General features: G+C 59.7%; 1 protein-coding gene across 3 annotated transcripts in view; it reads left to right on the forward strand.

The window, feature by feature from the left end:
- The first annotated feature begins 1,144 nt into the window (after window positions 1-1,144).
- Window positions 1,145-27,582, forward strand: part of MPRIP (myosin phosphatase Rho interacting protein) — a 78,486-nt gene continuing 52,048 nt past the window's right edge. For all 3 annotated transcript variants that reach the window (XM_068422235.1, XM_068422234.1, XM_068422236.1), the window contains exons 1-3: window positions 1,145-1,317; window positions 12,272-12,349; window positions 14,484-14,549. In XM_068422235.1, the coding sequence (XP_068278336.1) occupies window positions 1,198-1,317; window positions 12,272-12,349; window positions 14,484-14,549 (264 nt within the window). In that variant the 5' untranslated portion in view covers window positions 1,145-1,197. The remainder of the gene's footprint in view (window positions 1,318-12,271; window positions 12,350-14,483; window positions 14,550-27,582) is intronic.

The following is a 27,582-nucleotide window of genomic DNA, read 5'->3' on the forward strand; positions in this document are numbered from 1 at the left end:
CTGTCCCCACTTCGTCCCAGTGGGTCCCCAGCACCGCAAGTCACAGAGCTGCAGGAGGGGCACAAGGCTGCATTGCCCCCCTGGATTAGGGTGTCCAAGTGGGTGATGAACCCCCCCCCCCATGTACTGACCCGAACCAGGGTCAGGGCTGTGCCCAAGGGATGGGGTCGGGGTTAATGGGGACAGTGCCTCTGCTGCAGGGGTTTGGCACCGCGGGTCTGTGGCACCATGGGGCCATGGCACCACGCGCTGCGGTGTGGGCTGTCCCCGGGGGGCTGCACCTCGGGGCACCCCTCTGCTGGGGTGGAGGGGCCGGGCGTGGCGGGGGGGGGGGGTCTGTGCACAGCGGGGCTGCGCCGAGGGCAGAGAGCGGGGGACACCACGCAGCTCCTCCCGCGGGGACTGAGCCGGGCCGGGCCGGGCCGAATGGAGCTGGTCCAGGCCGGGTCGGGCTGAGCCGGGCCGGGTCGGGCCGAGCCGTGCCGAGCCCTGCCGAGCCCTGCCGGGCCGAGCCGAACCGTGCCGAGCCGGGCCGAGCCGAGCCGAGCCGAGCCGAGCCGGCCCCGCCCCCAGCTGTCAGCGCCGCCCCTCCCCCACGGCCGAAGGGGTCCGAGGCGGCCCCGCCGCGCCCTCCCCTCTCCTTGCATCCCATTGGCCAGAGCGGCCTTTTGTTAGCGGCGGATGCCCGCCTCCATTGGCAGGCGGGGACGTCCGTCGGCGCTGCGGCCCCGCCCCCTTTTCCGCCTGGCTCCGCGACGCTGGAAACTTTGCGGGCGGCGCAGTCGGCAGCGGCACCCGCAGCGCCGGGCACCGAGCACCGCCACCGAGCACCCAGCGCCGCACCGGAGCCAGCGGGGCCCGCGCCGCGCCGCCCGGCACCGCCCAGCCCAGCCCCGCAGGGCGGGGGCACCGTGGCCCTTGCGCGCCCCTCCGCCATGCGCGCCCGCTGAGCCGCAGCGGAGGCGGCCGCCGTGCACTTTGCTCCCGTCCCCGCTTTTAATTTTATCTATTTGTTGGTTTTGGTTTGGTGTTTGGTTTTTTTTTCCCCTTTTTGAGGCTCCCCGCCGCGCTCGGCAGGCGCCGGGCGGAGGCCGCGGCCCGCGGAGAGGGCGGGCGCGGGGCGGCGATGGGCGCGGCGGCGGCGGGCGGGCGCTCCGCGGGGCGCTGAGCGGGCGCGCAGCGGGCGCGGGGCGCGCCATGGCCGCCAAGGACAACCCCTGCAGGAAGTTCCAGGCCAACATCTTCAACAAGAGCAAGTGCCAGAACTGCTTCAAGCCCCGCGAGTCCCACCTGCTCAACGACGAGGACCTCAACCAGGTGGGACCTTCCCCAAAACCCCTGTTTTCCCCCCAAAATCCGCCCCGGGGCCCCGCCTATGGCCCGCCCCTACGCGTGCGGCCCCAGGGCGCCCTGGGTCCCCCTGGGGTGTCTGCTGGCCCCGTGGGTAGCTCGGGGTCCCGTGGGTGGTGTAGAGCCCCGTGGGTACCTCAGGGTCCGCAGGGTAGCATAGGGTCCCAGGGGTGCCCCCATGGATAGTCCAGGATCCTATGGATAGTATAGGGTCCCATGAATGTCCTGTGGTCCCATGGGTGCCTGCTGGCCCCATGGTTAGCACAGGTTCCTGTTGATCACGTAGATACGTGTGGGCTGTCAGGGATGGTGTGGGGTCCCATGGGGTGCCTGCTGACCCCACGGGTAGCACAGGGACCCACAGGTATCTGTGAATCCCATGGGGTGTTCAGGAGCCCCGTGGGTGCTCCTTGGTCCTGTAGGGTGTCCAGGGGTCCCACAGGGTGCCTGCTGACCCCATGGGTGCTGTGGGATGCCATGGAGTGCCTGTTTACCACATGGATAACACAGGGACCCACAGGTGTCCATGAATCCCATGGGGTGTTCAGGAGTCCCATGGGTGCTCTCTGGTCCCATAGGTTGCCCAGGGGTACCATGGCAGGCCTGCTGACCCCACAGATACCCAGGTGGCCCACGGGGCACCCAGCATCCCCACAGTGCCCACTGGTCCCTTAGGCCATGGCGCACCCCAGTGCCACCTCCTGTGGGATCACCTGGAGCTTCAACCCTTTCCTGAGGCCATTTAGGGGCCGGCACCTGCACTTGGGGTGATCCCGACCCCTCTTGGGGTGGGTGGCAGCGGGTAGGGAGGGATCCTGTGGGCTCCATTGGGAGATCCCAAAAGTCCCAGCAAAAACTCTTCTGCAAACAAACCATCCCCTCCTGGACGTGCTGGGCACAGCTCCCCACCCCATAGCCCCCCGCTTTCCTGGGGGGACGGGAAGGCGGCGCATGCCCCTTCCCGGTGAGGGCCTTGCGCGGACAGGCTGGGGGGCTGCCAGGGCTGGGCCTTCCTCCTCCTCATCCTCCTCCCAGGTCTGACGCAGGTCTGGAGGCCCGCGGACCCGCAGCAGGGGGTGTTTGGGGTGCGGGGGCCTGTCTGCAGTGTTGGGGTGCGGGGAGCAGGGCCGCCCTCCCTCCTCCCACACCTTTCTGGGCCGGGGCTGACATCCCCGCTCCCGATCCTATTATGGCAATGAGATCAGACATATTGCTGCACTCGCTGGGGGGGTGGGAGCGGGGGGGGGGCATAATGAAATCTGAGGGCTAATATGGAAAAAATGTAACTGGAAAAAATGCCGTGGTGTGTGCGGGAAGGGGCGGGCGGCGGGGAGCATCGCGGCCGTGCCCAGACAAAGGAGCCGTCCCGGAGGGGGCTCGGGAAGAGCCCCCCGCTCCCGGCCGGCCCGTTCCCGCTGCCCTGCCCGGGGTTTCGCCGCCTCCCGGGTGCGATGTTATTTTATTTTTATTGGGGGGGGTTCAAAGCTGTGCACGCTGCCCTCCCCGTACTGCCTGTCTGCCCCCACCGCCCTCCCTGGGGACCCAGGGCCCAGAGCTGTGTTTCAGGCAGCTCCTCGTTCGCTTTGTTCCTGTTGAGGTGGCGGGTGGCCCTGGGGGGCTGCCACCATGGCCGGCTCCAGCGGGGACGGGATCAGCCCCGTGGCCCGATCCAGGCCCCGCACAGGGGCTCCGGTTGGGAAAACGGCGCAGTCCTGCTCGGTTTCTCCCTCACAGCTGGGGTGAAGTAATCCCGCTTCCCAGATAAGATGGTGGCTCCGGTAGCGTGCGATGCACACACGCAGCCCCCCGCACTCAGGAGCCCACGGCCGGCCCAGCACTTCCCCACCGCCCCGAATTCGTGCCCCTTGTCGGAGGAGGAGGCACCGCGCTGCAGCGAGGAGCCTGCCTGGATGTGGGGGTGTGCTCGCTGCGAAGCACACCCAGGAATAACGGTTCATTTAACCGCTCTGAATTGCTTTGCCTTTTTAATTTTATTTTTTTTTAAGCTTGGTTTGGGTCGGGGGGATCCCAGACTGCGGCACGGGGGCTCTGTGCTCAGCGCGTCCTCGCCCCACGGACAAGAGACCGTGTTGGTGATTACCTAGAGTCAGGCTAGAAAAGTCCTTTTGAGTCATCTGACCTTTCTACTTGGCTTGCAGGAAAGGTGAAGGTACTTCACGCTTACGCACTCGTGTCTTTTTTGGATTTTTATTATATAAAAATACCTGTGTGGGTGTTAGGAGATGCCCCTCCTGCTTCCCGGGGTGCTCCGGGGTGCTGGAGCCACTCGGGACAGAGACCAGCGCGTGTTTGCAAAGAGTTACAAATATTTAGTGGTAGTAGTGGATTCCCGTCGTACTCGGGAAGCGAATTAGGAACGGGGCTGGGAGGGGGGAATCCAGCCCCAAACATCAGGATTAATGAGCTGGAGCTCTCTAATAATAATCGGACTTAGCGCTTCCAACTTCAAAGGGCGGCGCGGACGCTAAGTCCCTAATCCCGGGAGCGCTGCGTTCACGAGTTGTTTTTGTGCGTGGCTGTGCTGCTGGCCGGGGGTTGGTGTGACTTGGGGTGGCTACGTCACCCGGTGGAGCCCTGGCCACCCCCCTCAGGGCTGCAGGTGGGAGGTGATGTGCCCCTGACCCCCCCCACACCCTGTGCTTGACCTTCTGGGGTGCCTGCATGGCATGGGAAAAACTGGGTCAGGCACCGCGTCTGCTCCCCCCTTGGGAAACTCCGTTGCTGTGGGTCTGCCCCGATGAACCCGAGCCCCGGGGTGGGCGCTCGGAGCCCTGTGATCCTGTGTGCCAGCAGGATCTGGCCCGTAGTCCGGACATGGTGCTGTTGGTGGCTCTGTCCTGGCTGCTCCACCCACCCGTCGCCAGCTCGCCTGGCGCTGCCCCTTTCCCAGCAAGGGAGAAATTCCCTTTTCATGGGAATTCCCTCTGTCCTGGCACTGTGGGCCTGCGCCGGCACCGCACGGTCCCCTTTAACCTCCTGCAAACCTCGTGTGAGGTCAGCTGCCCAGGGCCTGCCCGGGAGGATGGAGGTTTCCCGGGGACCCTCTTCCATCTCCGGGACAAAGCCGGCCCAGCCAGTGGGACCCTCTTCCCAAAGAAGCCACCCAGGGCTCCGCAGGGCCGTGGGGGGGTTCCCAGGGGGTCCCTGCTCTCCTGGACCGAGCCGTGCCTGTGCACATGCCTTTGGCTTGTGAGGAAGGTGAAGCCCCCCACGACAGGACCGGGCTGGGAATTAACCTCAAAATTACGCTTGGCCTGAATTGGAAGACGAGCAGGGTGTAAAGCAGTTGCTTTTAATTTTCTCCATGCGTGTGCTCTCTCGGGGCATGGGGACTGGCACAGATAGAGGAATTTGAGGACGTCTTTCCAGCTACCAGTGCCTTTTTTTCTTTTTTCTTTTTTTTTTTTTGAGACCATGGCATGGATGCCCAGAGGGACCACCCAGTTAGAAAATGGAGCTTGCAAACTTTTCCCAGTCCTTCCTCCTGCCCTGGCCTGTGACACCCTTACCCAGCAGCGAGGGGGTGGTTATTTTTATGTCTTCTCCTTTGGACATTATCACTTCCCTACTGTTCTGGACGCCGAACAGCCAGCAGCCCCGAGGCCGGAGAGTGTCAGCGTTGGGTCACAGCCTTGGCTTTGCTCTGGGAAATTGCGTCGATGGGGCCGCGATGCCCTGGGCCGGGGTCGTGTCCTGGCTCTGTGCATTGTCCGAAGGGCGGTAGGGTGGGGGATCATGTCCTGGGCACGCTTTTGCCTCCACCCCCTGCTCCTCGGGGAAGGAAAAACCCCTTGTTTCCTGGAAAGCAGCCCCGGCGCTTGCATTCCCTGCTCCTGGCTGCTTGTATCATGCTGCAAAAATCCGCCTGTACTTGACTAATTATTAGGACCGAACAGGGGGAGATTCTCTGTAAATGTCAAACCCGCCTCCATCAGCGGCTGCAGCGGGCAGGGACGTGGGGGGCACGGCCAGAGGAGCTGGGGCGGGCAGCGGGTGCTTGGGAGAGACGTGAGGTTGGGTGCCGGGGTCACCTTTGGGTGCACTTGACCCTCCGCGTGGCCTAAGGGAAGGGGCATGGAGGTGCCTTTGGGTGCTGGAGAACCGTCCCCTTTACACACTTATTTGCTGCTGGTTTTTTGCATGGCACCGCACCTTATCTGCTCCGGCACCCGGGGAAGTGATAAATCCCCTCTCCAGCACTCTGGAGAGATGTTGCGGCTTCTCCCGAGTGCTGAGGAAGCCCTGTCGTGGGAGGTGGTTAGATACGCCTGCTTGCTGTGGGGCACGCCGGGCTTGGGGGCTGCTCAGCGAGGGGGAGCTGGGCTCGGGAAGCCTGTTCCTTCCCACTTCCATTTTGCTGCCCCTGCAAACTGCAGCCGGCCTCTTCCAGCTCTTGCTCCGACTGCCCGAGCCGGTGGCAGCTGATGGACCCGAGCGCAGCCCCAGGGCTGGGGCCAGGGTGTTTGCAGAAGGAGAGCAGCTGTTTGCACGGAGGGTGAATTCAACCTTTCCCCTTCCCGTTCCTCCGGTCGCTCCCGCTGCCCACGCAGCAAACTGCCCGGGCAGCTCCTTTCTTTGGGGCTTGCCGGTGGCTGGGTGAGGGCTGCCGGTGCGCCGGACGGGCCGTGCCGTGCCGTGCACGGTGCCCACCAGCTGCCCTGCGGTGCCTCGTGCTCCTCACGCGCTGGGTCCGGTCTGTCTGGTCTGGTTTGGCCTCTGCCTGCACGGTGAGATGTGTTGGTGGTGAGAGCTCACCTGGGCGGTTTGCAGCTTCGGCAGCAGCCAGCTCGTGCCTGCAAATGTGTTTTTGCAGGAGAGCGGGAGGTGGATGGAGAGGGGGCTGTCCCCACGTGTCCATGGCTGTCCCCAGGAGCTGCTAGGGTCTCAGGCTGGAGGGAGCTGAGCTTGGAGCAAACCCAGGGGCAGCGAGGAGCTGCCTGGATGCAGAGCTGAGGGGTGGAGAGTGCTTTCACACCGGGAAAGCTGTGGGTGCCCACTGGCAGCACAGCAGCCTCCTGCGCTGGGGTTTGGTCCCACTCTGCTGCCTGTGGCCAAGTGACATACAGCAGAGGGGAAACACCGTATGGGCAGGGAAGCCGAGAGGTAAGCGGCTCAACTGCTGGTGGCCCCGGCCCTCGGGATTGCTGCCGGAGCGCGGGTTTGCCCAGCGGTGTTTGCAGAGCCTCCCTGCAGGGTCCCCCGTGGTTCACGCAGCATCCTGCTGGGAGCATGCACAGTGTTAAGTGATGCCTGTCTCAGTTCCTAGAAGCCACGCTGTGGGCAGGAGAGCCTGCTTGGGGGTCACATCCCATTCCCTCCCCAAACACCGTGACACCTTCCCCATTCCTGCCGGGTGACGGCTGCTCCGACTCACCCATCAGCGATGTTCTCTCGGGCTCCAAGGTGTGCAAAACCGAGAGCAGAGCGGTGCTGAAACCACCCAGATTTCCTCTTCTGAGGTTGCAACCACAGCGTTTGCGGTGACTTTTCCCTTGAGCCGCGCCAGTAACGGGTCCATGCCTCCAGGAGCCCTGAACAGTTCAAGAGTCTGCGCACAGGGGACGGTGACTGTGTTGTCTCTACTCTGGGACCATGGTCTCTTGTGGGTCCAGCTGAGAGCTGTGACCGTGTTACTGAGTACCCAGAGGCGCTGCCGTCGCTGCTTTGGTGAATATCAGGACTAAACCCACAAAGGTGATGGGACGGGAGTTACCGTGGGTTCACCCGCAGCCTGGGCCAGACTGGGGCTGCTGTTTTCTCGCAGGGCTGCGGGAAGCCCTGGCACAGCTCCCCCGGTGCACAGGGCTCTCTGCAGTCAGCATTGGAGGCAGAGGATAAAGCTCCGCTGCGACGGTCTGTTTTTTTCCCCCCTTCCCGCTCAGTTGCCAAGCCTGAACAAAACAAGCCCTGCCTCCACCCGAGACAGGCCGATTACGCCTGCCGGCAGCCTAAACAGATTATCCCTCCCGCCACGCGCTCGGAGCCAGGAGTCTCTCCCGGCGATGGATTCAGACTTCCCTCGGAGCACGGTGGGTGGGGACTGGGCTGCAGGGGCATCTCCAGCCCACCCCAGCATCCTGGCACCCCCATGGGGATGCGGCTGCTCTGCCACGGGCCTGAGCCCTGACCCAAAGAGGAGATGTGGATGTCAGCAAAGTTCTCCTGTTGCACCTCGTGCAGTGAGCTCCTGCAGGCACCGCATGACTGGCACCGTGTGGCTCTGCTCCGTGCTGCCGAGCACCCTGCTTGGCTGCGTGGTTTGCGTGTGTCGGGGAAGAGGTGAAGGTACCACTGACAAAACACTGCAGGCGTGAAAGCCTGTCCAACGGGTGTGCTGGTTGGTGTCACAGCCCACCTCCAGCCCCGTGGGCTGTCACCCTACTGTGACCATCCTGCCCACTGGAATTGGGTGACTGGGCCCTCTCTGCCCTGCAGCCCTGGGGATGTGCAGGGGTTCCTGTATCACCCTGGGCTTTGGAAAGTGCTGAGTGGTTCTGCACATCCTTCGATGCTGGGAATCGCGTTCCCAGTGCTGGTGGAGCTGGTTGGGGTGGGGTGGTTTGTCCGTGCCTGGGCAGCATCAGTGCAGCAGCTTGACAGCTTCGTGTAAACCGAGCTGGGGCCGCTTCCTTCTCCGCTTCCTCCCACCCGTCGTGCTGCCAGCGCCGGCCCTGGGCTGGAGGCAGCGTCCTGCCCCTTGATGCAGTGCAGGCTGAGGGGACGGATGCAGTGGCCGGGGCAGCGACCCGAGAGGCAGGTGAGGGGCTGCGGACACCCATGGCACAGCTCCAGTGGCAGGCCCTGAAGCTGAGCAGGGCTGGGCAGGATCAGAGGCGGGATGGGTGGGATACCTGGGCGTTCCCAGGGGTGCGACGGGAAGCGGAGCGGTGACGCGGGGGCGTTTCTGCCTGAGTCAGCCTCCGCCGGTCCCACGGGATGGGACGGGACCGGGCGCTGTGGGGCTCCAGCCTGGCTGTACCTCCCGTGCGGTGGTGCCCATGCAAGGCTCTGTGGCTACATCACTTTTTTGGGTGGCGAGGTGCCGGCAGATCTCTCCTGGTGTGGCAAGGCAGTGGCTTCGGCACCTCCTGGCCAAGGTGGTGGCGGGTGGTTGGCTTCGTCTCCGCGAGCCGTGCCGGAGGAACCGGCTCTCCTCTTCCTGCCCGCCCCGTGAGCATCGCCCCACCCCACCCCAGCCTGCCAGCAGCTGCCCTCCGCTCTGCTTCCCACATCGTTTTGTGGCTCACCCTTCGGCCAGGTACCCTCTGGATAAAAGCAAAGCTGCCCAGCGCCCGAGCATCCCACGTGGCTGCTACCTGCGGGGAAACCACCCGGAGCTGCCCTTCGGACATCGCCAGAGCTCACAGGAGGCAGCAGACAGGGCTCTGCGTGGTCAAAGGCATCCTGGGAGCCCCGGGATTGCTCTAACGCTGTCCCTTAACACGAGATTGGACAGAGCTGCTTGGACGGGGGAAGTTTTTGCTCTGAGCTCTTGCCCAGTGCTGGGCGTTGCGTTTCCCTCCTCTTGCTGAGCTCTCCGGAGGAAGCCGAGCCGGTGCGAAGCGACGTGCGGCTCCAGCTCCATCCTGGTGCGGTAACGCTCCCCTGAACCTACCTCCCGCAGCGGCATCAAGCGGGTTTATTTTAAACCTCGCTTCAGCAGGGCCGTTCCAATGCAGGTGTGGTGGGTTCATTTCAGACACTTCGTGCACTAATTTTATTTAGGCTTGTACCTCTGTGGGCATTTGCTTGGTTTTAGCAGTAGCTCGTTTTGGTTTGGCTTTAAAAAGCATTGCTGGTTGTTCATCTCTTGGCGGGTGGAACCGGGCTGCCCACGCTGGCTGGCTCTAATTCATACCTTTCAGCTATTTTGGTTTCAATATCTGAAACGGGACGCTTCTGCCGAGATAAGTATAGCCCACTGGTGTATTTTTATGACGACAGTAAAGAAATTACCATGCTCTATGTTAAGGGCACGTATTTCAGGTGCTCGGTGCGTTCTGTATGGTCAGTCGAGCCAAAATTCGAGTGGTTGAGGGCAAAATAATGTCTGCTGAGGGGTGTGAGCCAGGCTGAGGTAGGGCAGGGCTTTGTGCCGGTGATACTGGGTTAAGGCTGGTCGCTGCTGACCTGGGTGATGGTGTCCCCTGCTTGGGTTTCATGGTTATTTCATCCCCAGCGTGGCACTTGGACTTGCCTGCTGCCTGTCCCACGGGGGGCTCGGGGGGGCTGGGGTGCTCGGGGAGGCGTGGGATGGCCCTGCTGGAGGGCTGCAGTGCTATAGGGGAGAGATTTTGCTCGTGGGGCTTTGCTGGGTTGAGCCCAGGGACTGTGCTGGGACGTGGAGGGGAAGATCAGGGGACAGAGGAGGGCTGAGCCCTGCAAGCAACTCGGCTGCCTGTAGCGTCGCCGCTGAGGGCTCCTCGGGGTGCTGCCTTGGCGTGGCAGTGCCAAGCGTTGGGGACGCTGCGTCCTGCCTTCGCCGTCATCCTCTTCCTTGTTCCTGGGCGGTGGAGGCTGCTCACAATATCTTCTCGAGCACTGGACTCCGGGCTCACCGCAGGTGCCTATCGTGGGAGTTTGGGGACCCCCCTTTCGTGCCACAGGGACCCATTGAAGGCACTTCCTGGCTCTCTGGTGGGAGAGGGGCTTTTTACAAGGGCGGGTGGTGACAGGACGAAGGGGAATGGTTTTAAACTGAAAGAGGGGAGATTTAGATGAGATATTAGGAAGAAATTCTTTGCTGTGAGGGTGGTGAGACTCTGGCCCAGGTTGCCCAGAGAAGCTGTGGCTGCCCCCTCCCTGGCATGTTCAAGGCCAGGTTGGATGGGGCTTGGAGCAACCTGGTCTGGTGGAAGGTGTCCCTGCCTGTGGCAGGGGGGTTGGAACTGGATGGTCTTTAAGGTCCCTTCCAACCCAAACCATTCCATGATTTTGTGATTTTTAGTTATTTGCAATTTTGCTTTTTCCTTCATAAAACAGAAGAGAAATTTAGGAATGGCCATTGCAAGCCCAGGCCACAGGCACGGGCATCCTGGCACGGCGGGGAGCGCTGGGAGCCCCCGCTCCAAAGTCCTCCCTTGGCGTGGGCACGGATGCGTCACGGGGCGCCTGCGGGTGGGGGCGCGGGGCGGGCCGGGGCGCGGCGGGGCACGGCTCACCCCGGCAGCGTGGGCGGCGAGGGGCCGGGCGCAGAGCGGGCGGCATGGGGGCCACGGGCGAGCAGGGCGCTGGCACCCAGGTGAGTGGGGCGGGGGGCTCCTGGGTGAACCGGGGGGCTGCGGGGTGCCCCTCTGTGCCGGTGAGGCTCGTGGGAGCAGGCGGGTGCAGGGGTGCCCTGGGAGGGAGGGAAGCAACTCCCCAGAGTTGGATCCCACTCCCAGCACTCCAGTTTCATTGTTTTTAATCCCCTTTAAAGAGAGGGGGAAGGAAGGAAGGTTGGTCTTCTCAAATCGTGTTTTCCCAGCTGCTGGGAGGGCAACACCTAGAGCTGATATGTCACGTTGTGGGGGGGGGATAAGAGATTTTGTTATTTCTTTTCGCTTTGTAAACAGTAAAAGGGCTCCTCCAGCTTGTTTCCAGTTTGCTTACTCAGTGCTTCATGCATTTGACAGTTTTTGGTGCATAGGCAGTTTCTTCTATTGTTTGCAGGGATTTTTCCAGAGGGGAAACTTTTTTTTTTTTTTTTAAACATTACAAAACCACAGAAACTGGCAGGAGGAATCGAAGGGAGGTACCGAATTGGAAACAGTTTTAAGCTTTAAGGGGTGGGGGGGAATAAAAGCAACAAGATTAACCAAATAATTTCAAGAGGAGCTGGGAACGTGTGTCCTTGTCTCTGTGCGGCACTTGGGCCTGCACGGATGTTTCGTGGTGGAAACCAGCGTCCCTGGGCTCAGGGGCTCCTAAAGCTGGATCTACCCTGGGTTTCCTCCCTCCTGGCCTGTCCTGATACCTCCGCGGAGCCGCCTCGCCGGTGTGGCAATGCCTCGCCGCTCTTGCACCAGGATTTGGCCCCAGCCCTTGCCAGGAATGGGGTTGGCTAATAGTTTGCAGCTTGGCAGGCAGCAGGAGCGGTGCCTGTAGGACTTTGCGGGGGAGGACGTGCCCGGTGCCCATCCCCATCCCACTGCTTGCCATGGCGTGGGCGTGCTTCACGGTGGCCGCTTCTGCGCCCAAACCACCGGTGAAAAGACCCTGGTGGAACTTATATTTTCCCCTGATAAGTGGCAGTGCTGTAAGGCATTTCTTTCCGGGTATTCTTTCCCTTTCTCTTCCCGGCTGGCTGAATGAGCTGGTTTCCCTCCGCCTGGCTCTGACCTTCCTGCGTGCTCGGGCCGCTGGAAGCGGCTGGTGGGGAGGAGCGGGCTGGCAGGGGAAAGGGTTGTTGGATGTGCGCGGCACGGGAAGCGGCTGCGAGCTGGAGAGCTGCCAGCGCTGGGTAGTTTTTCCTCTCTTAATTAACAAAAGGAAAACATCGAGCTCTCCTTCGGAGTGTGTTTTTGCTTCGGAGTAGAGGCACGCTGCCGATGGCGAGGGGAAGAGCCGTCTGTGAGGACGGGCTCTGCAGCTTGGCAGTACCGGGGGGTTGGTGCTCTCGGTGCGATGCCATGCAGAAGCAGCTGAGTTTTGTGCTTGGGGCTGGGGTTTTACCTCCTCCCGAGTCCTCATTTCGGTCCCGTTTGCACACAGTGTTTATAATGCCACGGGCTGCCATCAAGCATCGTGCTCCCTGCGCTGGCAGGGCTGAGTTTGCCTGTGTGCAGGAGCCTGAACTCGTGCAGCTGCGTTTGTGCCGGGGCCTGGTGCTGTTTCCAGTGGTCCCTGACCATTGATCCCCTGTGGTGCTGGTCCATGGTTTCCTCTGTGCCTGATGTGTTTCTCTGCTATTTCTTTGCAGGCCAAACCCATTTATGGTGGCTGGCTGCTGCTGGCCCCGGAAGGAACGGACTTTGACAACCCCGTCCATCGCTCCCGGGTAAGCGAAGCAGAGATGCTCTCTCCCCGTGCAGCGGGTGGGGGTGGCAGGAGGAGCGACGAGGGCCTGTCCCTGCCCATGGAGGCGGCTGCAGGCACCTCTATGCACCCACCCCCTTGTGCAAACCAGGAAGCTGGGAGATGTTTCCTGCAGCAAGGCTTGAATGCCTTCTCCTGGGTGCGCGGTCTCCTGTGCTGGGCAGCAGGCTGGGGTGCTGGTCAGGCTCAGTCCGTGTGGTTTTATTCCTTGTTGCTGTTGCTTTTTGATGCTTTGATGCTGCTTGGGTTGGCGTCTGGTTGGCCTGACACGTGCCACGTGGACAGGAAGGCTCTCAGGCTGGCGGGGTGTGGACTGTGCTGCTCTAAGCTGTGCTGGGACCATCACCAAGGCACCAAGTTTCCCTTTGGTGGTGCTTGGAAATAACTATTTAATTTTCTGCAGCTCACCATGAGCAAGTCCAGAGCCCAGGAGGGAGGCTGCATCCCATCCCCTCGTGCAGATACCCCTGTATCAGGCAGGCCCTGCAGCAAGGAAGGCGCTGAGAGGTGATCCCCGTTTGCTATAGCCCTGTGAAGCTCTGAAGTCATTGGCAGCAGGGACCCACAGACAGAGCAGGGCACACTCAACCTCTGCCCAAAGGGGTTTGCTCGTGCATTGCAGAAGCAGCAGCATCATGTGAGGTCGGAACATCCCCCACTCTCCTGCCCTGCGAGGTGTGAGGCCCAGAAGGACGTGGCCAGGCTGATGGCCTTTCACCGGTGGCTTGTGATGTGGACTCCCAGCCTGGCCTCGAGCTGCTCTTCCAGGGAACTTACAGCTGAGGCCGCCAGGACAGGGCTGCCTTGTGCGTGGGAGGGATGGCAATGGTCCGTGAACCCTCTGTCATGCAGCCAAAATGCTCTCAGAGCTGCTGGTAATAAAAAAGTCTCTCCCGAGTGAACAAGAATTGGGTTCTGAGTTCAGCCTTGGATATACGGGTCATTATTTGGAGTCACAGCTAGTCACAGGCTTGCGCTAGCCCAACATTGTGGGGACGTGGCCCTCAGGTCCCCCCTGGAGCAGAGGCTGCTTGCTAAGTTGGGGCATGCGGAGGTCCACAGGATCCTCAGTGGTTTTGCTTGTCCCCGAACACCTTGGACTTTGCCCGAAGGGCCGAGAAAAGCGAGATAAGAATTGCTGCACTGGGGCTATGAATCTGGGACCTTTTTTATTTCAGCCTGCTCAACCAGTTTTTGCTCTTGGCTGAAAACAACCTGGCACACACGAAAAAAAAAGGCAGTTTTCCAGCCAGATCCGTTCTCCAATGTGGTTTGCTGTGCAGCTGCAGAAGCAGCGGTGCCAGCGCAGTGCCAGGGAGGCAGGAGCACCTGGGCAGTGCCACCCCCGGAGGTGCAGCTGCCATCCCAGTCGAGCTGATGCACTGCTGGGGGATGTCTGGTGTGGCACCCTGTCACCCTGCAGTGCTGGGTGCTGGGACAGACCACGCAGGATGAAGCTGAGGGCTGGGAGCACTTGGTTGGGGGATCCTTCTGGTGTCCTGCAGGTCATGGGTCTCTTGGAGAGCAGTGACAGGTCTTGTGGGCATCCTTTGGGAGAGCAGAAGGAAAGTCCTGGTTCCAGCCTAGCAGCTGGAATCTTTTGTCCCATGTTATTTTTGTCCGCTGTGTGGTTAAACCAGGCCAGCCTGGGGTCTCTCTGACTGCAGAGAGGAGCAGGGTGGGGAAGCAACCCCAAAACAGCCTCTTCTTAGGTGCCCCCAAAGCCAGGCAGTAAATAAGCATTGAGCAACGTGGGCTGGTGCGAGCAGACCTCTGGCAGAGCCTTGCTTTGCAAAGCCCACGGCACGCCAGACGGCTGGGTTTGGGGCGTGAGGGGCTGAGCAGAAATACTTCTGCAACATTCATCACCTTTTAGGAACTGTCCCCACAGTGTTGGGGGGTCCCCCCTACTTTTTTGGCAGCTGTGGTCCGGTGCTCAGCGAGACCTGTGCCCTGTTGTCACAAGTCTCCTGCCACGAAGGGGTTTCAGTGCCTTTTCTCCACCCCAGCTTTGTGGGGTGCAGCTCCGGTGCCCCCAGCGAGGCCCCGGGGCTGGTGGGCGCTGCAGTGACCCACCTCGCTGTCTTCTCTTGCAGAAATGGCAGCGTCGGTTCTTCATCCTCTACGAGCACGGGCTGCTGCGCTACGCCCTCGACGAGATGGTAAGTGCTGCGGGGCGGAGGCGTGCGGCCGCGTTCAGGCTGTGGGGATCGGGGTGCCTGTGCCGCAGAGCCGGGGCCACCTCTGCTGCCCTCAGAGGAGCCTGGGGTGATGCTCCTGGTACACGGTGTGGGGAGGTCTCTGCCAAACTGGTGAAGAGTTTTGCTCTCTGGGTTGGACTTACTGCTGGGCTGCGTTTGCGTGGGAGCTCGGCAGACAGTCTGCGGAGGACGGTGGGTGTTCTGGAGGTGTGTAGGTCCCACCCCCTACTTTCTGCCCTGTTCTTTAGTGCCAGCTGGGGTTTGGTGGTGGTGAATTGCCTTGGCAGTGCCTGGGAAGGAGGTTCTGCCTAGCGATGCCCATGGAAAGTAGGTCAGCTGGAACACCTTCCCACTGCTTGCCCACCCCGGAGCTGCGGCACGCTGCCAGCACCGCTCCCCTCGGTAGCAGAGAGGGGGGAGATGAAAGGAAGGGAAACCCTCTTGTCCACTGTGGGGCCATTGAGCCCAGCGGGGTCAGCCCTGCCATGACCACCCAGCGCTGCCGACTTATCCTGGCTACAGCGAGGCCCTGGGAGGGTGCCTGGGGTCGAGCGTGCCGGCACAGTGGATGCCCATGGGCTGGGATCCACCTGGACAGGAGGCTTGTGATGCCGGGTGCGCTGGGATGCGGGGCAGATTGTGTGCACACATGGGGCCAGGACATGCAGGGAGGCTCCCTGCGAGGGCGGTGTGCCTTGGTCCTCTGCCGATGCCTCTTGCGAGGGCACGGTGGGGCGGGCGGGCACGGCAGCACAGCGAGTGTTGCTCGAGTTTCATGCCTTGTTTGTATTTTTTCTTGGGGTCGATCCAAGTGCCCTAAATAATTTAAACGTCTCGGGAGTGGTGGAGGCTTTCAGTACATTTTTAGTGTCTCAGCAACCTGGCAGCACACTGGGCTGGTGTTTCGTGTCCTACAGTGGCAGGAGAGCAGTGTGCAGCTGGCTGGTGGGGAGGGAGATGTCCTGATCTGAGGAGAGGTGGAACAAAGTTGGGAAATGCAATTTTTAATGGTGGCTTTTTTTTTTTTTTTGGATGTTTTGCATCCTGAGGAGGTTGACCAGCCCCAGGTGCTGCTGTCTCTGGGCAGGAGGAGATGGGCAGTGCCCCTGCCCTCCGGACCCCGTGGTGCCACAGAGCACACAGAGGACAGGAAGCATCCCACAGTTCTCCGGGCACCTCTTGGGCTTTTTCTCCTTGAGAAGAGAAAAAGTGGAAAAAAAATCAAACAAAAAGGGAATGTGCGCATGTGTGGCATGGGTTGGTGTCCTGGGCAGCACAGTGTACCACCGTGCTGGCACCTCTCCGTGCTGGACCCTGTCCTTGGCTGCTGCTGGGTCCCTGCATCCCTCCAGACCCATCAGAGCTCTGCTGGGACAGGGCACTGGGGCTCGCTGCCCCGTGGCCCTTTGTGGTACGATGGGTCCCATGGGAAGAGGGTGGGACGGCTCAGTCTGGCCTCGCCATGGCCTTAGATGGAGGAGATGGTCACTGCTCCCTCCTCCTCATCGGGGTCTGACACATGGTGTAAAAATACCCTGCTGACCTTTCTGCGGAGCACGTCGCTGCCTGGGATCCACGCTGCCGTTTGCGCCGGCTCTGCTAAAGGTGTAGCCTGGCCATAGCTGGGCACAGCCCGTGGCACCGGAGCATCCCCTGCCGTGCGGGCCGGACTGGGGCAGGAGGAAAAGCCCCCGAGCAGGAGGAAATGGGGTTTTTGTTGCTGCTCAGCCCACGAAGGAGCAGGGCAGAGGGGCTGAGGAAGGACGCATAGGGACCATCTTCCACATGTGGGAGCGTGTCCTGTGGCATGTCCTCTGCTTGACCTTGGGGGAAGTTGTTTTCTGCCAACCCCCCAGTCCCTGACCCCTCTGCATCGGGTGCTGGCCCAGCTTGGCTGGCAGGGCCGGGGCCCCCCTCCGGCAGCCTGTGATGCCCCCGCATTGCCCTGCCCTCGCCCCGTCCCCCGTGGCAGGGCCGGGCTCACTCCCTGTGCACCAGGAGGCTGTATCTGTAGGATATCAGGTAACTCCTGCACAGCTTTTCTGCTGGTCCCTGGGGGTAATGTGCCCATCACAGTGCAGGTTTTCACTCCAGCAGGACCCTGATCCCAGTACCCCCCAGCCCCCTTAGGCCAGAACCAAGTGCCCGTGCCATTGTTAGCCCTCAGCTGGTCTGCTGGGGGACACTGGTTTCTCCCCCGAGGTGCTCGCCTGCTCCCTGCCTGCAGCTCTCCACCCCTCCGGCTGTGCCAGCTCCTGGCCATGTCCCCACCACCTCCGCCAGCCATGGAGGAGTAACGGGGCCGGGACCTCGCCCAGGAGGTGCCTCTCCCACGCATAGCGGGGACACTGTTTTTTTGCATGGGGGATCCACTTTCCAGCCTGTGCATGGATGATCTACCCCCATTGTGCCCCAGTTGTCCCCCCCAGGAACCGGGTGGGGGTCCCATGGGGGCCTCGGCGCGGGTGCAGCCTCTGCAGTGTGCTGGGAGCCAGGCAGCAGCTGGCTGGAGACCTCCCAGGAGGTTGCAAGTGGGGATTGAATTGCTCTGCCTTGAACCTGTTAGACATTAATTTTGTGGGTTTGGCAATTTCTGCTCTTATTAAAAGTGGGAGGGGTGGGCTCAGGAGGGCAGCCCCGGGCTGGCAGTGGCAGCAGAGGTGCTCCTGTGCCTGGCCAGGGAGACCCTGCGTTTTGCTCCTGGGAGGCTGGAGAGCAGTGGGATGTGGAGGGGTGGCTTGAAGCCCAGCCGTGACCTGGGGAGACCTTGGGAGGTCCCCAAAGACATTGGTGCTGTGGTACACAGAGGCCATGGGACGGGGCAGCCTTGGGCACAGGAGCCTTTTGCTGTGGGGTGGGTCAAGTTTGGTGTTAGATTGGAGCGTTTTGGGCACAGAAATCCCTTAGCAGAAGGTGGGACAAGCAGGCACCAGGCACCCCTCTGGCACCCAGCCCCCTCCTGAGACCTCCCCATGGGTGTCCCTGAGCTGATCCCGAGCCTGTGCTCCTGCTTGGCCGCCTTCTTTCTGTATGTCCATCCTTCCGTCTGTCCGTCCTTTCTCTGCCATATTTTCTCTCTGAAAACCCAAACCAGTTCTGCACGCTGGCTGCGATGGGGAGGACGTGCGCAGGCTGTGGAGCTCCATCCCCTCGGACCCAGGCTGAGCCGCCAGACTCACTCCCTGGGCTCTCCCCCTTTCACACTGGGTGCTGTTCCTGCCGGTAGCCCCAGCCTCGTGCTGGCACCCGGAGCCTGCCTGGCCTCGGGGAACGCCAAGCGGAGCACATCCCCTTCCCTGTTGCAGGGAGCGTGCCAGCGGCCGTTCCCGGCTCTGCCGAGCCCTGGCTAAGCCGAGCCTGCTCAGACGTGCAGAAATTCCTCCCTCCCAGCCGCGGGTGGATGTGGAGGTTGTGTGATTGCTCGGGGTTGCCTTCCCATGCTGAGCCACTGTGGTTACCCCTCGGCGCTGGCTTGCTCCTGCTGTTTGATAAACGTCCATGCTGGGCTGGGTGATGCACAGGGGTTGATGCTTCTCTGCAGCGGCTGGAGGATGGCGAAACGGCTCTTAGGTTGAGTTGAGGGAAGGCAGGAAAGAGGGTGGCAGGGAGCCAGAGACAGGCTTGGGGATGAGCCGATGCATTGCATGTGTCTGAGGACGTTTGCCACCATCTGCTCCCCAATCCTGTGGCACTTTCTTGCTTTTCCCAAGAGATGCGTTCCCTGATTCCCCTTTACACAGAGTGCGAGACTAAAGCCTACCAAAAAACCTAAGCCAAGACTTGTTTTGGAGGTGGAAGAGTCACCCAAAGAGCTTAAAACCTGTGATACTTCAGGATATTTGAAACTAGAGAGGATAAAGTCCTCAGCCTGTAGGGAAACAGCCCTGCCTGGGCTGGGAGGGATCATGCTCAGTCACTCAAGGGGATGAGGGGGGACCTCCCCTGGGTGCCGCATCCCAGTGCGCTCTGCCTGGGGGGAGATGCCCAAACTGGTGCTGGCAGCTGCACCCTCGGACGTTGCCTCATGCTGTGCAAGGTCTTAGTCCTCCTGGTAAAGCGCCCTGTGGTCCCCAGTGAAACCACCGCTGCTCCTGCAGTGGGAGAGCAGCCCAGCACTGCGGTGCCGGGGCGGTTCGGGAGGTTTTGGTTGAGGTATGGGAGCTGCCACAAAAATAGTGCCGGGGTAAGGGGATGGAGCCAGAGAGTGGCAAGTGCAGGGCATTGGCCTGCTTTTGTTTTGATTGCCGCAATCTATAATTAGCGGCCGAGGTCTCTATAAATAGAGCCCCGCTGCGTGGGAACGTAGTGGAGCGGCAGCGGGTGCGCAGGAGGGGTTCTGCAGGGATGGAGAGTGCTGTCCCGTCCCTCCCTGGGCCTGCAGGTGGGCGATGGCCTCAGCGCTGCCCGGGGACGGATCCAGCTCAGGGGAGAGGGTCTGGATCTCCAGCCTGGCTTCTGAATGACTCATTATGTGTCCATGGGCCAGGCCTAGTCTCCGTGCATCAGTTTACTCCTCTGCCACTTTCCTTGGGCTGGATTTTGTACGAGGTTGGCATTTGTGCCAGTGCTTTGCCCCTGGTGAGAGCTGCCTCCTCCCTGGAGGTATTCTCCCATCCCACCACACCTCCTTTCGGTGGCTGCCCGAGACTATTAATTTTTTTTTTTTCTTTGTGGATATGCTGGTTTGAAAGCAGGACAACATTCAGGCTCACCTGGGAGCATCTCAGACTTGCTGGTGTTGTGGATAACTAACGCCAAGGCGAGAGCCTCTTCTGGAAGGGCTTTCCCAGCTCCCCCGCGGGGGATCAGGAGGAGCATCCCTGCGCACGGTGTGTCCTTCTTCCAACAGACTGGCCTCGCACCATGCCTGGTGCCTTCCAGCGTGACGGGGCGAAGCGGGAGGGTGGGCTGTGAGCCCTGCATCTACCCTACCCCTTATTTGCTGGAGTTAAGTTGCTTTCTAAAACTGGGGGGAGGCATTAAGACCGCTGTTTGGGGGGGGTCTAAGAGGATGCTTAAACCAGTAGTTGACCTACTCTGTGCCAGAGATTGCTCATGCGTATGGGGCTGGGTGGTTACATCCTCCGTGGAGGTGTTGCAGACCCTTCCTGGGCTCACAGCACGATAGTCCTGCTCCTAAGTGAGGAACTTAGGTGGGTCGTAATAGTGTGAACCTCAGTAGGATGGAGCAGACGTCCCTGCTGCAGCCCACGGTGGCTGGGAGGGAGGTCAGGAGGGAGCCGAGAGCTGATGGGACCGGGGTGGGATGGAGAGCGAGGCCAACCCAGCATCTGGCAGTGGTTAGGGGAGCATCGGGACCCCCAGACCTGGGGTATAAATAGCAGAAGAGAGGCCAGCTCAGAGGTGGGAGGTCTGGCACCACGCAGAGGGCTGCCAGGTCACATCTGGAGCCCTGCACGGCCCCAGGCCCCGCTCCCGGCCACGGAAACCGGAGGAATTGATAAATGGGTAAAAAAGGAGAACGGTGTAAGCGTTGGTGGCTGCTGGTGGGGGATCAGAGGGAGGCAGGGATGCTGTGATGCGTAGATGTATGTAATTATTGTTTCCTAATCAACCTCCCTCCAAAATCCTCTTTATTTGGAAGAAAGGGGCATTTTAAAACGTCACCATCAGCAGAGCTGCGCTGTGTTAATTTTCATCGTGGTTCCCTCCTTTGTCATCTGTATTTTTTAAGAAGCCGAGAATCTGTGCATGTGTTTTTTCTCCTCCTTTTCAGATCAAAGGAGTTTGCTTCAGTCTTGGCACGAATTGGAAATTCATTGGCAGGGATTAAAAACGAACCCTAAACATCCTGGCCTCTCCGTCCTTACTTTTTCCACACGTTTTGCCATTTAAATGTTTCCCAGCTCTCCCCGTCCCCTCCTCCGTGGGAGCGCCAGGCTTTAAAACCCCCCCGTTCCCGGCGTTTCCCCCCACGGACACAATTTTGCCGGTGTCTCTGTTTGCCAGATCTTCAAAACTTTCAGTTTCTGTTTAGCATAAAAAGCTTTTGGCTTGGATCGAGACGTGTTTCAAATTTAAAGCAAGCTGAAACAGAAAGGCTGGAGGGGAGCGGCTGTGTGAGGCTCGGAGGGTGGCAGGGACCCCCACCCCAGAGTTTTTCCAGGGCGTGGGTCTGTCGTGGTCTTGCAGCAGGAGGAATTTCTTCCTGGTTCCTCTGGTTTTCGGTTTGACCCCAATGGAGGGGGAAAACGACCCCTTGCATGGCCGCATCCTGTGATGGTCCAGAGGTGGTGTGTCACCTCGGCGAATGCTGGCGATAGTGCCCTATGCAATGGAGGGGAAATGGCTCCATCCAGGAGCTCTTGGATTCATGGTCGTGGTGTGGATGGGAAAGGATTCAGGATGTGAGCTGGCTGGGATGGGAGCGATGGGCAGCAGAGCCGGGGAAAGAACTGGTTTGGTGAGGAGCAGGGTGGAAGGTGATCTGTGGGGAGGTTTCACCTGGGATGTTCAGTGCATATCTCAAAGGTGATGCAGCAGAAGTAAGGAAATGTTGGGAATAATTGGGGAGCAGCGATCCTTTCTCCTCCAGGAGAGCTGGGCAGAAGAGGGACACCTGAAGTCAGGGTGCAAGGGATGGGGGACAAAACACATCCTTGTGATTGCTCTACAGGAGATGTAGAGACAGCACAAGTGCTGGTGGTTCCCGACAGATCTCGGAGATCTGTGATGGATTTGTTGTGTTTAATCTTCAATACTGCTTTTGGGGAAGGAAGTCCATGAACCTACAGGGAGCCCTGGGAACTCATTCCCCAGGACATCGCTGAAGCCAGGACCAAGCAGCCTTGAAGAGGTTGGGAGAATACGCAGATCTTCCTATGTGATCTTTCTAATATTAATGTCTTACTTGATGTTGATCCAGTGTTATTTTGTTTACTGGGGTTGGGTGTGGGGATCCCATAACGGTGGCTTCAGCGGGGGTTCATGTCTTCGCTTTTCTGTCTTCTCAAAGTGTCTGGCCCCAGTTGCTGCTGGAGGTGGGTCCTGCTGTCAGAACATCTGTGGGCACCTCCATGAATGATTCCCAACCCTCTTCTATTTTACCTCTTTTAGTTTGGTTTAGTGTGGTGTTTGGGGAAGTAAAACTGCTGAGCTGCAGAAGGGCGGTTCGTGGGGGCTGAGAGGACAGGGAACAGGGAAGGGCTTCAGGGATGGCTCCAACACCAGGGATGGCTCCAACACCAGTCCTGGCACCCGGGTCTGTGCCCAGGAACCATCACTGGGGCCCCAAAAGTGCCTGGGTTTATGGCGAGCTTAGGTGGATCAAGGTGACTGTTCCTGTTCATGTCTTCTCAAACGTGGATGGAGGATGCTGGTGTCCACGTCCAAGCCCCCCAAGAAGGGCGTTTGGTGCCTGCAGGACCCACGCTGGAGAGTCCCTGGTGTGAAGCAGTCCATGGTGGGAGGTTTGGGAGTTAACAGAAGGCGAGAGGATGAAAGCGGAGTTGGGAGAGCTCCATACAGCCTGCGACCTCCTAATGAACGAGCAGCTTTGATGACCTGGCCCAGGTGCTTCCTTCCTGGAAACAACACAGCCCCTATTGTCTTCTGCGAGGCGAGCTGCAAAGCTGGAATTGCTCTTAGGCTGAGCCACAAGAACAGGTTCAAGCGGCTCTGTCCTTTCTGCTTTTTTCCCTACTCCGCCATCTCTTGAGACCGAGCAAAGACGTTTGTGCAGAAGACACGTGCAAGAGCAGTGAGGGAAATGAGCTGGATTTTAAATTGTGTTTAGTTCATGGGAGGCAGAGTGATACAGGCGCTGGCAGCAGCTGGAGTTTCTTCTCGTGACTTCTGGAAGCCTGGGCTCCATAGCCGTGGCCTCCAGCCTGCCTGTGGGCTCTGGGGGAAGGAAAAATCGTGATCTGCTGTAAAAGGTTCAGTGCAGAAATCAAACCCGCCTCTGACGGCGTTTAGCAGCGCAGATGTCAGAGCCGGGGGTGAAATGACACAGCTCATTGCCGAGCACACGGTTACCCTCCTGCGAGCCCTTTGGGCCCTGGCTGCTGTTCCCATCCTCCACGGTGGCCTCGGACCTGCCTTTTGTCCCACCGTGCCGTAAATGTCTAGCGAGACACCGCGCTCCAGCCACGGCCCCAAACACCGCAGCAGCGAGTGACGGGTGGGAGCACGGGCAGAAAAGACTGGACGTGGCACTTAGTGCCCTGGTCTAGTTGCCATGGTGGTGTCAGGGCAACGGTTGGACTCGATGAGCCCAGAGGGCTCTTCCAACCTGATTGATTCTGTGATTCTGTAATTCTTTCCAGCCCTGTTGCAGGCCACTGTCTGAGGTTGTCGAGGACCACCAGTGGGCTGTGGGCTACCAGTTGGGTAACGCTGGGCAATAACACCCCTTTTCCCATTGTGTAAAGGAATCCCTAGAAAAAGCAGCATCCCAATGGCTGGCACATCCCTGTTCCCACCGAGGGTCCCATCTCTGCGGGGTGGCAGGGGGTCTCCTGGCCTCGCCTGGGAGGGGATTCGGTGCTGCAAAACCCTCGGGGACAGCTCAGAGAGGAGGACGAGGGCGTGAATCGAACACGGCAACAAAGCTGCTCCAAAAACCAGAGCGCCTTCCCCCTTTATTCCCGGCAGCGATCTTGTATTCATTGATTGTTGACATGACGTATGTGGGTTGGAGAAAGGCAGCGGCGGCTTCTGGCAGAGGAGGAAGGGGCTGGGGGGGGCTCTGCAAGCCGAGATGCTGATTACCGGGGGCAGCAAATAGCTTGCAGCTGCCTCCGCTCAACACGCTCTTTGTGGCTCTCGCAGCCACTCTTTGGACGCAGCTATTTTTAATTTCCCCAAGCGCGCGCACAAAGCAAAGGGGGTGGGCGATGCCGCCGGCGTCCCCCCTTCCTGCCCCCCTCTCCCACCCGCTTCCCAGCTTCCTCCCAGCCTCCGGGGAATGGGGGGAGCTGCACCTCCCCGTTTTAATTTGGGTCTTGCCTCGGGAGCCAGCCTTGGCTTCCCCCCCACCCTGCGCCAGTGTGTGCGGGGAGCTGGGAAAATGCAGAAATAAATAAATACGCAATTAGGCGGGCGTCCAGCCATGGAGGGGGGGTGCTGCAAAAAGATGCTCCGGCCAAATTTTGGAATGCTTGAGAAAGCGGCCGGAGCCATGGATGAGTGTGGGGTTGTGGGCTTCCCACCGCCCCTGTCCTCCCGAGGAGGAGGGAAGGAGGGTGGCAGCTCCCAGCCTTGCTCTTGAGGGGTGTTTCCCCCCCATTGGCATCTCCCCGAGTCCAGGACAAGGCATGTTTGTGCTGGAGGTGTGATGAGAGCAGGGGGTCTCAGCCAGCCCTCGGCGTGCTGTTGCCACGGCTCAAGAGCAAACTTTCCGCTGGTGTTTTTGGGGCTGGAAGCCAAGGTGTGTGCTCTGTTCAAGCAGCAACACAGTTTGGGGTTAATAAATTACTTATTTGCAGTCCTTGTTTCTCTCTTACGGTAAGCATTAGCGAATATTATATTTCTGGTTTATCCCAGACATGCATTATTCATCAGGTTTGGAGTCTGTAAAAGGGACATTGTCAGGTTAAAACTTGCGTGGAGACAAGCCGAGGTCTTCAGCGAGGTTTTGTAAACGGCTTTTCTCAGGGTTACTGAAGGCAGGGCTTCCACAGAAGCCTTTCACCTTTTGTCCATGCTGTTTTGAGGCATTTCTGGTGAAAAATGAAGAGTTCCCAGGCAGGTTTTAGTATTGGTGTTGCTCATCAGGCTATTTAAGGTAGAAAAAAACGCCAGTAAAATACTGCTTGTCCCTCGTGCTGAACCAGTAACAGCGTGTGAATGTGCTTTTGCTAACGAGTATTTTGTAAGATCTTTTTATTTTGCCCTGTTCCTTCGAAGCTGCGGAAGAGGCTCTTCCCTGCAGCCACTGAAGTCTGAGCGCGAGGAGGCAACAAGATAAAGCAGCCAGTGAGTCTCGCTGAAAGTTCACATTACCATAGGTAAATCCCGTGCGCAGCAACTTCACGTTACCCTTCACCTCCTTCCCGCAGGACCCGGGAGCCGGTTGGGCCACGTACGTTAGCACGGCTTGTGCCCTGGTACAGCACGGCTCCTCCGCAGCCTCCCCTGCCTTACGGGAAGGCAGCTCCCTGGGGCTGCGTGCGGGGCTTGGGCTGCTCGGGGGGCTGGGGAAGGCTCCCACCTACCAGGGAGGGTTGTTTTTTTTTTCCCCCCCATGTTTTCCTGGCGTGCACCCCAGGGCCGTGCCCCGTCTCTGCTGCCATTGCACCCCTCACCGTGGGGACGTGGCTCTGGGGGTCACAGAATCACAGAATCAACCAGGTTGGAAGAGCCCTCTGGGATCATCGAGTCCAACCATTGCCCTGACACCACCATGGCAACTAGACCAGGGCACTAAGTGCCATGTCCAGGCTTTTCTTAAACCCCTCCAGAGATGGTGACTCCACCACCTCCCTGGGCAGCCCCTTCCAATGGCTAATGACCCTTGCTGAGAAGAAATGCTTCCTAATGTCCAACCTGAACTTCCCCTGGCAAAGCTTGAGGCTGTGTCCTCTTGTCCTATCACTAGTTGCCCGGGAGAAGAGGTCCCTGCTCTCGCACGCCCCGCGCCACGGATACTGTGGCTCCAGGTGCCGTAGATGTGACTCTCCGTGATTTTATGGTCAAACAGTGCCCTGGGGACCCGCAGCGAGGCCGTGGGCTGCTCTCCTGCTGTGACCTGTGGTTGTCACTGCTCTCCTCCCGGTCCCCATACGGTGACGCTTGCAGCGTTGCCTTTGCTGTGGGTGATGGGGTCCCTGGGGAGAGGAGACGGCGGGGATGGGCGCACAGGTTGGTTTTTGGGCATGTCCTGGCAGCACCCTGAGCTCGCATGGGATTTCCACCCGTTGTGATGCTGCGGCTGGGGAGGAAGGCTGGGTTTGTGGAGCACATCCAGCCTTGGCTCTTTCCTCCTCATTTCATCAACCATATTGTAACCACATCGATAAAGTCACAGCAGATCGCCTGGGAGCTGCTGGGATATAATTAGGGTTTTGATTCACTTTTCTGGCTGCTTTCCCGTTAGGGGAGGGACAGCGAGGATTATGGATGGAGCAGATGTGGGGAGGAAGAGGACACAATGTGTTTTGCTTGCATGGGTGGTTAATGCCATGCACAGGCCAATGCTGGTGGAGGGTGAAGTCCATCATCCCAGGCACAGGGGATGGAGAAACCACCTCGGGCTCGTTCCCCTTGGGTGCACCAGCCCCAGATTGTTCCTCTCCACTGGGACCGAACAGCTGCTGCCACAGGAGAGGTAGTGGGAGTGCTCCCGGGAGCAGCTCCCGGCCGTGAACTTGCTCCTCTCCCTGAACTCCTGCGCAAGTGCGGGAGCACAGATGGGAGCAGCAGGTTTAGGGAGAAAACGCTGCTCCCCTGGGACATGGGGTTGGCTCCGACAGCTCGGGGTGTTATTCCCAGCCTTTGTCCCTGGCTGTCCCACGGCTGTCAAAGTGCTCTTCCCCGGGGTGCTGCCTGCCTTTCAACCAGCCCCAGCCCAGCAGTGCCTGCCTGGCTGGGACGGGTCTTTGCTGTCTGCATCAGCACCTCCACCACACCTTGCACGTGGCAGTGAAGCCCAGCTCGAATTGTTGCCAGGTGTGTGCCTGTTGGGAGCTTTTCTCTTTGGAGCTGCCTTTCTTGGCCAAAAAGCCTCCCATTTTGTGCCAGTCAGTGGGAAAACACTCCCCAGCTGCCACCTCGGCTTTTGGGAAGGTCTACAGAGTCCACGCTTGTCTGGAAGCTGCTGGGAACAACGCAGAGCAGAGCAGGTATGGGGTTTTCAGTAGGGTTGGGGCGTGGGGTGCAGGATGTGGCTGCTGCTTGGTTGGCCAACCCAGCCCAACCTCTTCTGCTTGCGTTGACCCTCGCACCTCCAGCTGCAGACCCCCGAGCGCCCTGGGAGCCCAGCTGCCTGGTATTCCCAGCCCAGCAGGAAGCTCTGCAAAGCTTGTAAGAGCAGGGCTGGGGAGTAATGAGATTTCCAGGCTAATTTGGCCGGATTCAAGAACTTCCACTAAAGCATCTGCGCCCGTGGGAGTTGCCCGAGCCTCCGGCGGATCTGGTGCTGCCGATCCCCAGGGTTGTCCTCACCCTGTCTGAGGTGGTGGTGCAAGATGCTGTATTGACAGTCCTCGGGGGTGAAGGTGGGGGCTTGGGGGAAACCCCACCACAGCAGCAGCACTGTAGTGCATGGCTCCCGCAGCAGATACGCAGCGTGGGGATGTAACTGGCGTGGCGCGGGGTGCCCTGTGTCCGCACGGTGGGGTGGGAAGAGTGTTGACCACAAATTGCCTTTACCCAGTGTAAAACAAAATCTGCCCAGCAAATTTTTGGTCCAGCTGAGCCCAAAAGAAGCCAAACTGGGGAGAAACCACAGCTGTGGCCCTGGTGGTACAGCATTGGGTCAGCTGGCTGGATGGAGTTGGCTTGAGTGGGTCTAACCCTATGTCTTGTGGGAGTGTTCAGCAGAGTTTTGCTGAGAGGCTTCTACTGACTTTGTCTCTTGGCAGGTGATGCTTTCCTTCTTTTGTGTTTTAGTGAAAAAATGAAAGTTTCTGGTTCATATGGAACTGAAAGCTTTTTCTTTTCTTTTTCTTCTACTGAGACACTGGGAAATCTCTTGCCATTTTATTTACTCTTTTATTGTGGGAAGCACTTGCCATATTTCACCTTGCTCTGTGTGTGGTTCACTGTGCTTCCTGAGCTGGCGTAGTGCGGGGCCTTAGATTGTCCAGAGCGCAAGACGATGGCTGTCGGAGGTGGCTTCGCATGGCTGTGACGGTGCTGGTGCCTCGGTCTGTTGCTGAGTGTTTGCTCCGATTCCTCTGCTCGGGTGCGTTTGCAGGAAAGGTTGTGGGTTGGCTGGAGACCAGGAGACCTGTCCCTCCTTGCCCTCTAGGCTGGAGGGGAGATGGATTCACTTAGGGAGGTGCAGGGCTTTGATTTTAATTTGCTGCTT

This window comes from Nyctibius grandis, chromosome Z (genome assembly GCF_013368605.1).
Source record: "Nyctibius grandis isolate bNycGra1 chromosome Z, bNycGra1.pri, whole genome shotgun sequence".
In the NCBI taxonomy this organism is placed as follows: Eukaryota; Metazoa; Chordata; class Aves; order Nyctibiiformes; family Nyctibiidae; genus Nyctibius; species Nyctibius grandis.